This window comes from Aythya fuligula, chromosome 3 (assembly GCF_009819795.1).
Source record: "Aythya fuligula isolate bAytFul2 chromosome 3, bAytFul2.pri, whole genome shotgun sequence".
NCBI classification, from domain to species: Eukaryota; Metazoa; Chordata; class Aves; order Anseriformes; family Anatidae; genus Aythya; species Aythya fuligula.
Window position 1 is genome coordinate 118,846,130 of NC_045561.1, and position 12,285 is coordinate 118,858,414.

The 12,285-nt window shown below is 45.1% G+C and overlaps 1 protein-coding gene across 11 annotated transcripts in view; it reads left to right on the forward strand.

Moving 5' to 3' along the window:
• The window catches only part of DTNB (dystrobrevin beta), a 192,809-nt gene that overhangs the window by 59,519 nt on the left and 121,005 nt on the right, over positions 1-12,285 (forward strand). For 10 of the 11 annotated variants that reach the window (XM_032184144.1, XM_032184147.1, XM_032184148.1 and 7 more), the window contains one exon: positions 517-641. In XM_032184144.1, coding sequence (XP_032040035.1) covers positions 517-641 — 125 coding nt within the window. Of the gene's footprint in view, positions 1-516; positions 646-12,285 lie in introns of those variants that run through there. The other variant, XM_032184154.1, reaches the window with a different exon arrangement.

Here is a 12,285-nt window from a genome sequence, read left to right on the forward strand (position 1 = left end):
CTTTAGCAAAGGACAAGAAGGAGAAGGCATAGCTCCAAATTTCAATTGATTCTAGTAGATTGGAAATGAACACGGTGCTGGCAATCGGTAAGGCTGTGCATCCAGGTCATTTACCTGCTTCTCTGCACCACCTTTTTTCTTCCCTTGCCCTCCTCTCAAAATACAACACCTGTGTTCAGAAGACCTTATCAGAGAGTGTAAGAAATTGCTTCGCTGGATGTCAGTTCCTGACAGAAACACCAGATAATTGGTTTATTTCTCAAAGTTACGTACTTTTGTTAAACTATTTTCATTTTCCAGTATTATAACACCAAAAAAACACCAACTAAGAAAACCAACTTGCTTATTAGTTTCTTTACTAATTTCTTAGTATGTTATAATGTAAATTGTTTCGAACTCTATGCTTTTTTTTTTTTTTTTTTTTTTTTTTTTTTTTACATTTTTGTCATCTGATTGCACATATTACACTGCTCTTTGTAATAGTCAACTCACTTTTGTCATTCTTTTCAAAAACAGAAATCGCCTGCAAAGAAGCTGAGCCATGCAATTAGTAAATCGCTTGGTTGCGTACCAAGCAGAGAACCGCCTCGTCCTATATTTCCCGAGCAGCCAGAAAAGCCACTTGATCTTGCACATATAGTGTGAGTATCCACTTTAATCTACCTTTCACTTCATCAGCGATATGAAACAAGGTCTCTGTGGTTGTGTTTGACTTTGGAACTGGCTAGCAGGAAAGAGCCCTTAGGTCAGTGTTATAAAGTTGCAATGCCATAAATGTTTACATGTTTGTCTGAAAAAAAATATATTTCAAACATACTGTTTTGTTAAGAGTATCTGGTTAACTAAAAATTGATACAGAATAAGTTTATGTATACTTAGACTAAAGCCTGACTGTGTATTTTGTATATTCCACTCACATTTATTAGTATTTGCAAAGTACTAAATGACTTTACCTTTTACACATCTCCCCATTGATAAAGTAGTCTGATCCATTTGTTGTAGGTTAAAAAGGTATAAAAAAAACCCACAATGTTAGGTAGAGGCCATATTTAATTATGGTTAATATTAGGGGGTTTTAACTTCTTGCTGTGGGACCATTGACTTCATTTATCTCACCAAGAGGCTTGCTATGTTTTTATGCTCAGTGGTATTTTTGCTAGCCTTTCATCCTAACCTTATTGCCAAACAGATGGACTGATCTTAACAAAACAGCGTTGTACTGGTGTTGGTTTGAACCAACTTGAAATCAGTCTGCTTCCCTCGTTTGCCAGTTTTCTCCTGAAAAGTAAAACTGGAGAAAATCATCAAATTCTGGCACTTTTTATTTTTAGTAAAGTAAGCATCCAGATAGATCTATTTTAATGTCCTACAGTCTTGAAAAAAAGTCTGTCTTCTCATCTAGCTAAATCTACATCTAGCTAAATCTCATCTAGCACGTGCTACAGAGAAGAGTGGGGAAAGAGTAGCAAAAGGAAGGGATAGAATCCCAGAATGGTTTGGGTTGGAAGGGACCTCAAAACCCACCCAGTTCCAACCCCCTGCCATGGGCACGTCCCCTGCCCCCCGCCCCATCCAGCCTGGCCTTGGGCACCTCCAGGGATGGGGCACCCCCAGCTCCTCGGGGCAGCCTGCACCAGGGCCTCACCACACTCACAATAAAGAATTTCTTTTTTATATATAATCTAAACCTACCCTAATTAGTTTAAAGCCATTCCCCCTTGTTCCATGACCCCACTCCCTGACACTGAGTCCCTCCCCAGCTCTCCTGCAGCCCCCTTTAGGCACTGACAGGCTGCTTTGAGGTCTCCCCAGAGCCTTCTCTTCTCCAGGCTGAACAACCCCAACTCCCTCAGCCTGTCTGCAGGAGAGGTGCTCCAGCCCCTGGATCATCTCTGTGGCCTCCTCTGGACTCCTTCTAATACTTCTGTGTCCTTCTGGTGCTGGGGGCCCCAGAGCTGAGCACAGGGCTCCAGGTGGGGTCCCATGATAGCAGAGCAGAGGGGGACAATCCTCTCCCTTGTCCTGCTGCCCACACTGCTGTTGGTGCAGCCCAGGAAATAATTTATGTAAAATGAAGGACTCGCATTTTCATGAGTGTTCAGTAATTTGCAGTTCTGAGAGTAAGTGGAGTCAATGCTCTTCTAGTTCTCATAAATATTAGATTCTTCTTGAGTGGTTTCCCTGTTGTCACAATATCTGAATGGAAAACCAAAGTGCTCAAGTCTGAATGTCTTATAACCACTGAAAGTTCAGTATTAGGATGTGCTCCTTCGACCTTTCTTAATGCCATATGATTTTGGCTGTTTCAGACACTCCTTTTAACAGCTGAGACAGTCAGCAAGAAAACAATGGAGGCTAGCTTGCCAAAAATACTGGAAAGGTGAGAGTAGTAAAGCTTATCGTAGTGTGGTAAAACTTTCATGTGGCTTTCTTCTGTAACAAGCGTAGAAGACCCATAACATGATGTGAACAAGTTGTTACAATGCTAAGCTCCTTAAAAAGCAGCATTTACCAGTTTCTGCTTAGCTGCGTGATTGCTTTCTCCCATTCCTGCATCACTGAATACTTCCCAACTTTTATACTTTATTTAGTCCTGTGCAGTGAGTGGACCTGGATTTGACGTAACAAAATATTGCTGTTCTGATTTTCTCTGTGAACTTGCAATCATAATTTTTATTTAATTTTATTTTTTTTTAAAAAAAGGCCAATTTTGCAGCTGTCCAGCTCCAAGCTGCAGTGCTGTGTTCTCCTAAATGCAGGGCTCGGTGGATCCCCGGGGACAAGGCTGTCCCAGAGCGAGCTCCGTGCCTTGGTTGGGAGGTGTTGTGGAGTTCGAGCCGCTTAGCTTTAAATCTGGATTTTCTGTAGTGAGGTGCTGCTCAGCCTCATAGGAAAATCATTTTGTGCTTAAAATTTTCTCAAATCATGAAGCATCACGAACCCATTCACATTTTTCTGTGTGGGTTTTCTGTGCTGCTTCCAAGCTGATGATGATTGGCATTCACAAGAGACAATAGGGAGTGTACAATGCAATACTTATACAATTTTTTAGTATATATAAAGGTGATGGAGAAAGCTGCTGGGGGGTGCAGCAGGGGCTTGGAGGGTGCGTGGGGCTTGCAGCTGGGTGGGCACAGTGCGTGACACCTTCTGCAGGGGCTGGGACCGTGTCCCAGCTCGGGGACATCTGCTGCCCGCTGCCAGCTTTAACACAGGAGGGGTGCCCGAGGGACCAAGCGCTGGGGACCGCTGCCTGATTCAGGCACGGCGAGAGCACAGTAATGGTCTGATGTAAGAGCAGTGCAAGTAGATGGCATGTGGTATTTGTGTCAACTGCTAAATCACAGGAAAACAAAATGATTCTCTACTTAAAATGAACATAAAAATAAAAAAAATATATATATATTTAAGAGTACCACCTTTGAGGTTTTCTATATAAGCTGGAATTTCTTGAAAATAGAGGTAACACTTTTTAAGCATGAAAAAGGACATATCTGGTGGAGATTCTGTCCTAGAGAATTCAACTTCAAAAGAGGAATTGCTCAGGGCTACAATGAGTCATTATTTAGGTGTAAGTGATCGTGACCTGATTACATTTGTTGCATGTAAATGAGGTACACAGCAGCATCTAGCAGTGCTTTAGGAGAGTCTGTCTTGTAAAGCTGAAATCAATGTCAGCTGAGTAAATAATGTGAACATAAAAATATTAATAACTAGGAGCTGTTTAAGAATACTTGGCCAAGTGACCCCAGGCAAAAAAGACTTGGAAGGGGAGCAAAAACCATTTATACAGCTGAAGGGGATGAGAAAAGGCAAAGATTGCGAGCAAAGAATGGAAACTGGGAGTTCTGCTGTGTAGAAGGTGGGTTTGAAAAAAAAGGATTACAAAGGGGAAAGAGAAATGGCCATACATTATTAGTATAAACAATAAAAGCCAGTAAGAATGATATTGGCCTGCTGTTGCATTTAAATAATAAATGATAAATTGTTCAGTCGTAATGGTTGAAGTTACAGGAAAATAGTTTTCAGATGGTGGTTTGGCTGGTGAGAAGGCAGCAATTGTGCAATATGCTGATGGTCTCAGCCATCTGTCAGAGGTAATTCAAAAGGATGTGGAATTGCACCTTCTACATTTTCAGCCCAAACTGCATTCCGAAAGAGGTGGAAAATTTCTTAATTTGGCTGCTTGCTGCTGGTTGTTGCCATGTCTTGGAGCAGTTGGAAAGTTCCCAGAGCGCTGGAGGAAAACACGTGTTACTTCTTGAGTGAAGTCAATCAGGGCAATCTCTGACACGTTCGGTTTACCAGCTTGACTTTGATGGTGAATACAATCATTGAGCAGTAGATAAGCTGTTTTGTTGATCAGTAAATAAGAAGGTAACTCATGCCCATCAGCACACACAGGCTTTTGTCAATTCGGTGTAGTCAGACTCAGCTTCTAGTTTTTGATTAGATTAATTTTGATTAATAAAGTGATACTGTTGAAATAATGCATTTACTATGAGCGCTGCATAATTTAGAAAGGAATCCTCAATGTAGCAGGCATACAGCAGATTGAAAGCAATGTTTGGCTAGGTGGCCTCAATATAACTGAAAAAGAAACCACTGCACAGGGCGGGCTTTCACGTGGAGTTCTGCAGGGACCTGGCCTCAGTGCTGGTAAGGGTTGTTTGAATGGCCAGGAGGAAAAATGCAAAATCACTGCTGGTAGGCTGGGTAGGCAAATTAGAAAACCCTTGGAGGAATGATGAGGATTAAAAGGATGGTATACAGGGAAGAATGACTCCCAGAATTTTGGAGATTGTGACATGTAGTTGCCTGAATGTGCATTTTCGGGGCAATTTTATAGCCAAGGAGGCTACTGTGATATGAGTGCGAGGAGGAGACTTCACCCTTGCTGTTCGGTGGTGGCATGATCCATGTCAGAAAACTTGGCAGTGACACAGTACCCACGGTCAGGGTGGGTGCTGGGAGGCCGAGGGGGTGGAAAAGGTCAATGAAAATGATAAAAGGACTGGGAGTGGATATTGGAGGATGCATAGCCTTATGTTCAAACGCTCAGGTAGCTCAAGTAATGGTAGTGTAACACATGGAGGAATTATTTGGTATTTCTAAAAATATCCATCCTAGGGAAATGAAAAATAATCCCAGGGAGCTTTAGCAGATAAGCTTATCCAAAAGACACTGGCCAGAAGTTGAAGCTAGACAAATTCAGAATAAAAACAACAAGTGTGTTTTTAATAGTGAATGTAAGTAATTAATCATTAGAATAGATTAGCAAACTGAAAAGTGGCAGAATTGCCTGCCACTGAAAATTTAAAAAACAAAAGGAGAGCAATTTTAGTTCTGTAAGAACGCCGGTCTCTTCTACCTTCTGTGTTTGACAGACACCCCCTTACTACGGTATTTCTCTATCGTTTTATGATCTATGAAAAATGTACACAACAATTTCAATGTAGCAGTCAGGAGCTTTACAGAATCCTCTGAAAGAGCACCATACGCATGCTCCAGCAGGCAGTCATGGATTTGCTTTACGTATATTTCCCAAAATAAGTGAATGTTTCTCAAAGTACCTCTCCTGCTCTTTACCTGAATTCCTGCAGCTGTGCTGGGTCAGCACTGTTACAATGGAAATTTGTTCCTCCTGCTAGGTCAGTGCTTTTTGCGCCCTTATCTCTCTGCCTGCCTCCTCCTCCAGGTTGTGAGCTGTGCCTAGGTGTGAGATTTCAGGCTGCCGTAGAGTGATTCTGCTTGAATCATCTTCTTTTTTGGCTTTTGGCATACTCGGTTTCCTGGGTATGGTTGCTGGAATCCACAGGCTCCAAAGTCTCTCCCCCATCTAAATGACAGAAAAAAAAATTAATAGGCATTGAAAAACCCCTTGTCAGTTTACACTTGATAAAGCAGAGATTGTATGTGACATGAATCAGTTTTCATGGGAGAAATCCGTTAAAGTTTTCCTTCACCATGGTGTTATTTCAGGTTACAGCCGGAGCACTTCCTCTGGCTCCGGACCCATCAGCGTGTAAAACCTCTGCGTTAAAGCCTGTATTTCAGGACGTTGTCTGAGGTGGCACAAGGTGCAAAATGTGCTCAGGGTGCCCCTGCTCGGCAGGAGGTTGGACCAGATGATCTCCAGAGGTCCCTGCCAACCTTAGCCATTGATGTGACACAACTCCATCGCCTAGGATGAGTGTGTGGCCCATTCTTAGCTTTTGCTGGGACAGCTATTTCAGCTGCCACCACCATTAGTCCTCCTGTGTGTCCTGCAGAGCAGAGGTGTCCCGGTGCCGTTGCTGAATGTGGTGATGCTCTGGAGCTTGGATGCTGCTCTGGTGACAGATGGGCTGTGTCAGATGCAGCTGCCCTGAGCTGCTTCTCCTCCCTTTCTTCCAAAAATTAGCATTTTCACCAGAGAGGTGGCGTGTGTCACCTCCTCAGCCGCTGGTGAAGGTGGCTCTGTGCTAAGGCATAATGGCACGGGCTGTGACAGCTGGAGAGGAAATGCATGTCCCACCCTGAAATCATGTAAAAATGTGATGAGAAAGCATTTTCAGGGGGCCACGGAGTGTTCAGGGAGAATATGTGCTATCGCTGGCAGGTCTACCAAAAGGTGGGTAGCCAAACTGTTGTGTGCGTGTTGGTGTCTGTGCCCTGTGGTCACTGGGGCCAGAGAGTTTGGGGGCGCTGAGGCTGTCAGTCCACAGCTCGCTCCTTCCTCCGTGTAAGCCTTCGGCACCCACAGCTGACACACCGATGCTATCCAGATCTCATGGACCCACAGCTGTCAGGGCAGGGTGCTGCTCTCCTCGGGGTGCTGGGGCTCCTCCTGGCCTGGATGCTGCAATCAGGTCTGGCCTCGGCCTTTCAGAGCCTGCCTGGAAGAGAGGAACATGTATTGGTAATATTTACTCGTATTGCTAACATTTACCTTCGATACAGCGGGGCAGGAAGGGGATATTTGGCTGTGTGGGAGATGCTGTGGCTGGCACCTGCCCCCCAGGACATGCGGCATAGCCCTGGCTGTTAAGGAAATGCCACCTCTCACTTCTTACAGTGGAAGAGTGCTGCAGAAGTGCCATCTAAAACGGGACAGCTGCCTGCAGACTAACTTCGAATTCTTCCTGTTACGTTACTTTATTTCCATGTCATATTAAGTTTGAATTTTAATTGGATTCTGTTTCTAGCAAAATAGGTTTCATAGGTTTACCTGAGTTCAAAACAGGACCAAGAGCATAGGTTTAACTCTTTGAAAAAGGAGGAAATCAGTGAATTTAGAAAAGAGCGTGGTTCTGCATAGCCTGCTTACTGTAAGAAATCAGAGCGACCCTGTGGCTCTTTCAGTAGTGGTAAAACCAGGGTAGGTTTGACACTGGATGTATTTCCTCACAGAAGTTCTGCAGTGATAACATATGAAGGGCTTAACTTTGGACATTAACATAACCTTTGTAAGATCTTGGTGAAGAGTTACGGTAAGAATAGCAGTCTGTGGGTTGCAGATGCTTTAGACCGTCGGATGTGTGTTGCCAGGAGTTTTGCCCTGTGTGACAATCCAAAAACTGTTTATTGACTGTGCCCTCATTTTCCCCAGGACACCTCAGGCAGCAACGACCCGGGGCTCTTTCATTGCTTCAACCCAAAACCCCAGGGGCAGCGATGATCCCTCAAAAGCCATATTCCTTTACTTGTTGCTACTGCTGTGAGCAGCTCTACTGAAAAGCTTGAAAAATAAGTGGAAGCCAAAAACTGATGTGCTTACAAAACTGTTTCTTGGCCCTGACCCCCTCTGCAGCGCAAACAGTGGGGCTAAAACATCCTCAGCCAATTTAGTGAGTCTGCTTTAGGTGGAAATCTTTGGAAATCTTTTCTTCATCTTGCAGTTGCCAGAAAGCTCTGAGGGTTAGAGAAGGATAAAGGAATTCCAGTGGATTTGGGGTATTTGGATTTTCAAAAAGCCTTTTGAAGGATAATTTGTCAGAGCCTATTAAAGAAGGTAAGTTACTGTGCGATTGGGATAAAGGTCCTTTGATGTACTGAAAAGTGCTAAAGGTTAGGGAAGCAAAAGGTGGGGGTCAGTGGATGTTTTTTAGGGTGGAGGAGAGTTGGTGGTGGGGTCCATAAGCAGATCTTCACGGGACTGGGCAGGGCTGGCCCCTCTACTTTTGGCACAGTGGTGGTGTTCTCAAGAACATTTTTGTGAAGTGTTACAGAACGCTTTGCTGCTGAACCTGCCTTGCTCTGGATGGGAGCAGCAGCAGATCTGCTGAGCAGCATCTTGGTGCTCCTTCATCCTTGCTCTGAGGCTTGTCAGGCTGCTGGATGGCAGTGAAAACTGCAAACAAATCCCAGGTTTCTTCACACTTAGGGAAGTTTTCAGAAAAACCTTCCTCTAAGAGCTTTGTGGCCTCCAAAAACTCCACAAAAATATAGGTCCTTTCTCCTAGAAGCCGGGGTTGCTGATCCAAATCATCTAAATATATTAAATAAAATTTCAGTGAACACAAAGGAACAAGAAATATGCTTAGGTTGCCAGTATTTATTGCAAACATACATCAAAGATGACTTTTTATAGAAGTTAAGGTCAGGTAACATTAAATCAGCCGCTCTTACTGCCTGTATCTCATTGATCATTAAATGTCACCACCTTCCTTCTGTACCGAGCCAAGTAATTTGTGTTTGGGAAAGGCAATCTAACATAAAAACTCAATTTTGAGAGGTTATAAAGGCAACATTTCTTGAATAGTAGCTTGTTTGATTGAGTAGTCATCCTTCCTGTTAAATTATTTTAACATTAAATATTTCAAAATTTTCACTTAAACTATGTTCCATTCCCAGCCCTTGCTCTGTTTTTCTTTCTCTGCTGATCTACACAGTCGTACATCTCTGTATGTGTGCTCCAGGAGCAGATCAGCTGTGCTGCCAGCAGATTGCCTTACCTGTCGGTTATGGTCCGTGATGCTTTTTGTAGTCACTGCTTTCAGAGACGCAGCTCTATTCTCTGAATCAAAGTCTGCGTGTTTATGCCACAGATGTATAACCTAATATTTGGCCTTATTAAAATAGTTCATTTTAACAAGCCTAACTCAGCAAGTGATGTGGATTAGTCTTTGTGATTGCCATTTCATCATTATTTACTACTTTATGAACCTATCTCATCTCCAAAGTTTATCAGGGCTAATTTTCCGTGTACTTCAAATCCGTAGTCAAAAGTCTCAAATCTTGTGCAGTAGCTGTAAAAATCCACCAAGATGATTTGATTTCAGAGATTAAGAACTGACGGTTTTGACATCTGGCAGACCTTATTGCATTCAGAAGGACCTTCTTTATATCACATAGCTCGTTTTCAATCAGACCCTTTCACAAACTTTACACCAAATTCCCGCACCCGTGCGCAGCGATCCCCGGCACCGCCGCGCGCTGTGCGGCTCCTCGGACGGGCAGCGGAGCGGGGATGAAATGCGATTAAGGAGCAGGAGGCGCAGGGTAGGAGCCGAGTAGCTTGAGCCATTGTTGTAGCATCCGAGGGCTGAAGTTGCCCAGAGGAGCTGCCGAAGCCTGCAGCGCTGAGCGAAGCCGCTGGGGCTTGCTCTGATTTCCAGCAGCCGCCCGAGAGCCGCCTCTGCGCGCCTCGCGTCCCCGCTGCCAGCCCGCGCCTGCGTCCGCTGCTGCCGTGGGAACTGCCGCTGCTATAGGATAATCCATCAGCGCCTTTTCCGAGTTCAGGACGTTTTTCCATAGAAAAGGAAGCCAAAAGCGTGCCTGTAATGCCAGAGCCCCGGTGAGGTCGCGGTGACGCTGCTCCACGCCAGCCGCAGGAGGCACAGGTGGGTCCGTGCTGTGCCGGAGCGGCCGGGGGGCTCCCATGGGAGCCCAGCAGGGACGGGGCCAGCAGCAGGGTGGGAGGGCTCGGGCTCGGGCTTCAGCTTCATCCCAGGCAGCAGGGAGCCGGTGCCCTCAGCCTGCATTCCTTGCATCACTGCCTGGTGCCTCCCTTTGGCTGCCGGGAACAGGAGGGAGAGCAGCCCGGTGTCCTTCCAGGCTTAAGGGGGAGGAAAAGATAAAGGAGATGATTAAGAGAATTGCTCTTATCTGAGTTGGGAGTGGTGGGAAAGGAGAGCACACGACCTCTCTGTTTGAGTGCCTCCTCCACTGGTACAGGTCACAGCCAAAAGCAGCCAAGAGAAACTTGCTTTCTGCATTGGGAGCTCCGAGGTTTCTCCTCGCACCCTTGTGTCCATGGGGGCCTGCACACATGCACAGGTGAGTCTGTGGGGCGTTTAAAGATTTACAAGCATCTGTTTCTCTGAACTTCTGTACTGGAAGCGATTCCCATGGATATTGAAGTTCCCATCCTTTATGGCAGTGGTTTTTATAGGCATGCATAATTAATAGTGCTGGCCAGCCCGTCTCCCACAAAGCACAATGTTGAAAGTTTTTGCCCATCGGCTGCAGAGCTCAGCGTTCCCCTGTCGTGGGCAAGCACCCTCCTGAATCCAGCACCATGAATACGGGCACAGCACCGCTGGTTTGTGTGCCCTTTGTGTACACACGCAGGTGCCGAGCTGATTTGAAGGCAGTTGAAGTTTCAGAAGGTGATGTGAAACTCTGACGAGCTTGTCTTAATTACCGTCGTTGGTTAGGTGCTTGCACACAGTTGTGAAATGTTGGCAACCTGTCATTTTTATCTTTTTGCGGTTTTTGAAACTTGCTGTGTTATCCTAAGATGCATAAGCATTTGGTATGAATTTATTTTTGGGGAATATGATCGCTTATTTTTGATTTTCATGCTCATTCTGTCAGCGCTGAGCGAAGCCGCTGGGGCTTGCTCTGATTTCCAGCAGCCGCCCGAGAGCCGCCTGAGGAATGGGATAGGCATTTTTAACCAAAACTACATAAATATGCATTTAAAAAATGTAAAGATTTTAACAGAAGACAGATGACATTGCATTGTAAAAAAGGTTATGCAGTTGAACATGTTTAAGACAGAGATTTTCCCAGACTTTCGTATTCTTTGAATACAACACCTGGCACACTGAATTTTCCTTCACTTCCCAGTGAAGGAGGCATGTTTCTGTATTTCCTACAGTGGTTGTGATCGCTGTTTATTCAGAACATAAATGTTTTTAGGTATCTCCACAGTGGTGGTTTTATTTGGTGGATACCCCATGCTCATTTCCTTAATTGCCTTAGACTGAAACTCATTCCCTGTGTGTGTAGCAGATTGGGCTCCAGACTACTGAGGAACTGATGTGTGAGAGATCTTTATCCCACGCTGGGAGGATGATTCTTACTAGATTTACATGCCTTTCTTGAGCTGTTCTTGGAGGATGGGACAATTTTCTAATGTTTGATTCTACATCATTTTGCTGCTTTGCCCAGGCTAAGTGTTTATCTGGATTAACACATAGCAGCTCTTCACCAGACTTGGTAACAGCCTTTAATCTGTGGGGCTGGCATCTGTCTCAGCCTGATGGGCCTGTAAATGGGATTTTATTTTTTTGTCCTGACACCTTTTGGCCAGACTTCTAATTAATTCTAATTCATTTAGGGTAGGAAAGTTTGGATGCTATGCATGTCTTGATTGTGGCTGTCCTTATTCTCGAAGACAGAGCAAAGTTTTTCTGTATTTTGAAATCTTTTCTGTTTGTATCCATGGTAGGCTGGTGTTTATATTGTATAAATTGCCTGAGATATCTGCTCTGCCAAGCTGATTTTCTAAAATTCTGGAATAATTTACTTGGGAGAGCTTGCTGAAGTTCAGTCCACCTCTGAGGTTCGATTACGTTGCTCAGGGTCACCTCAGGTAGGTTACCTTCAAGCACGGAGGTTCCATGACCTCCATGGACAAAAATGCCAATGCTTGACCACCACCGCTCTGAGCAAATGTATCCTAATATCTAAACAGAACATCCCTTGTACCTCCACTGCGTGTTATCCTCTGCGTGTGCTCCTCTTCGTACCCACTGGGCGGGTGGTCGCAGGCAGCCACGAGGCCCTCCTGAACCTGCTGCTTGCTGAACTAACCAGCTCCATCAGCCTCTCCTCGTACACTGCTCACTTCAGACCTTGACCATCTCGGTGGCCTCTGCTGCACTCGCTCTTCCATGTGCTGAGGCGCTTAGAGGAGGATGCAGCACTCCAGGCCCTGTCTCACAGGGCCAGAGAGGAAGAATCCCTTCCCTTCACCTGCTGGCTCTGCTCCAGCTGGCAAAGCCCAGCATGTGGTCAGCCTTGCTGCTGTAGCTGGTGAGTTTGTGCTTCTCAGGACCCCCATGTCCTCCTGTG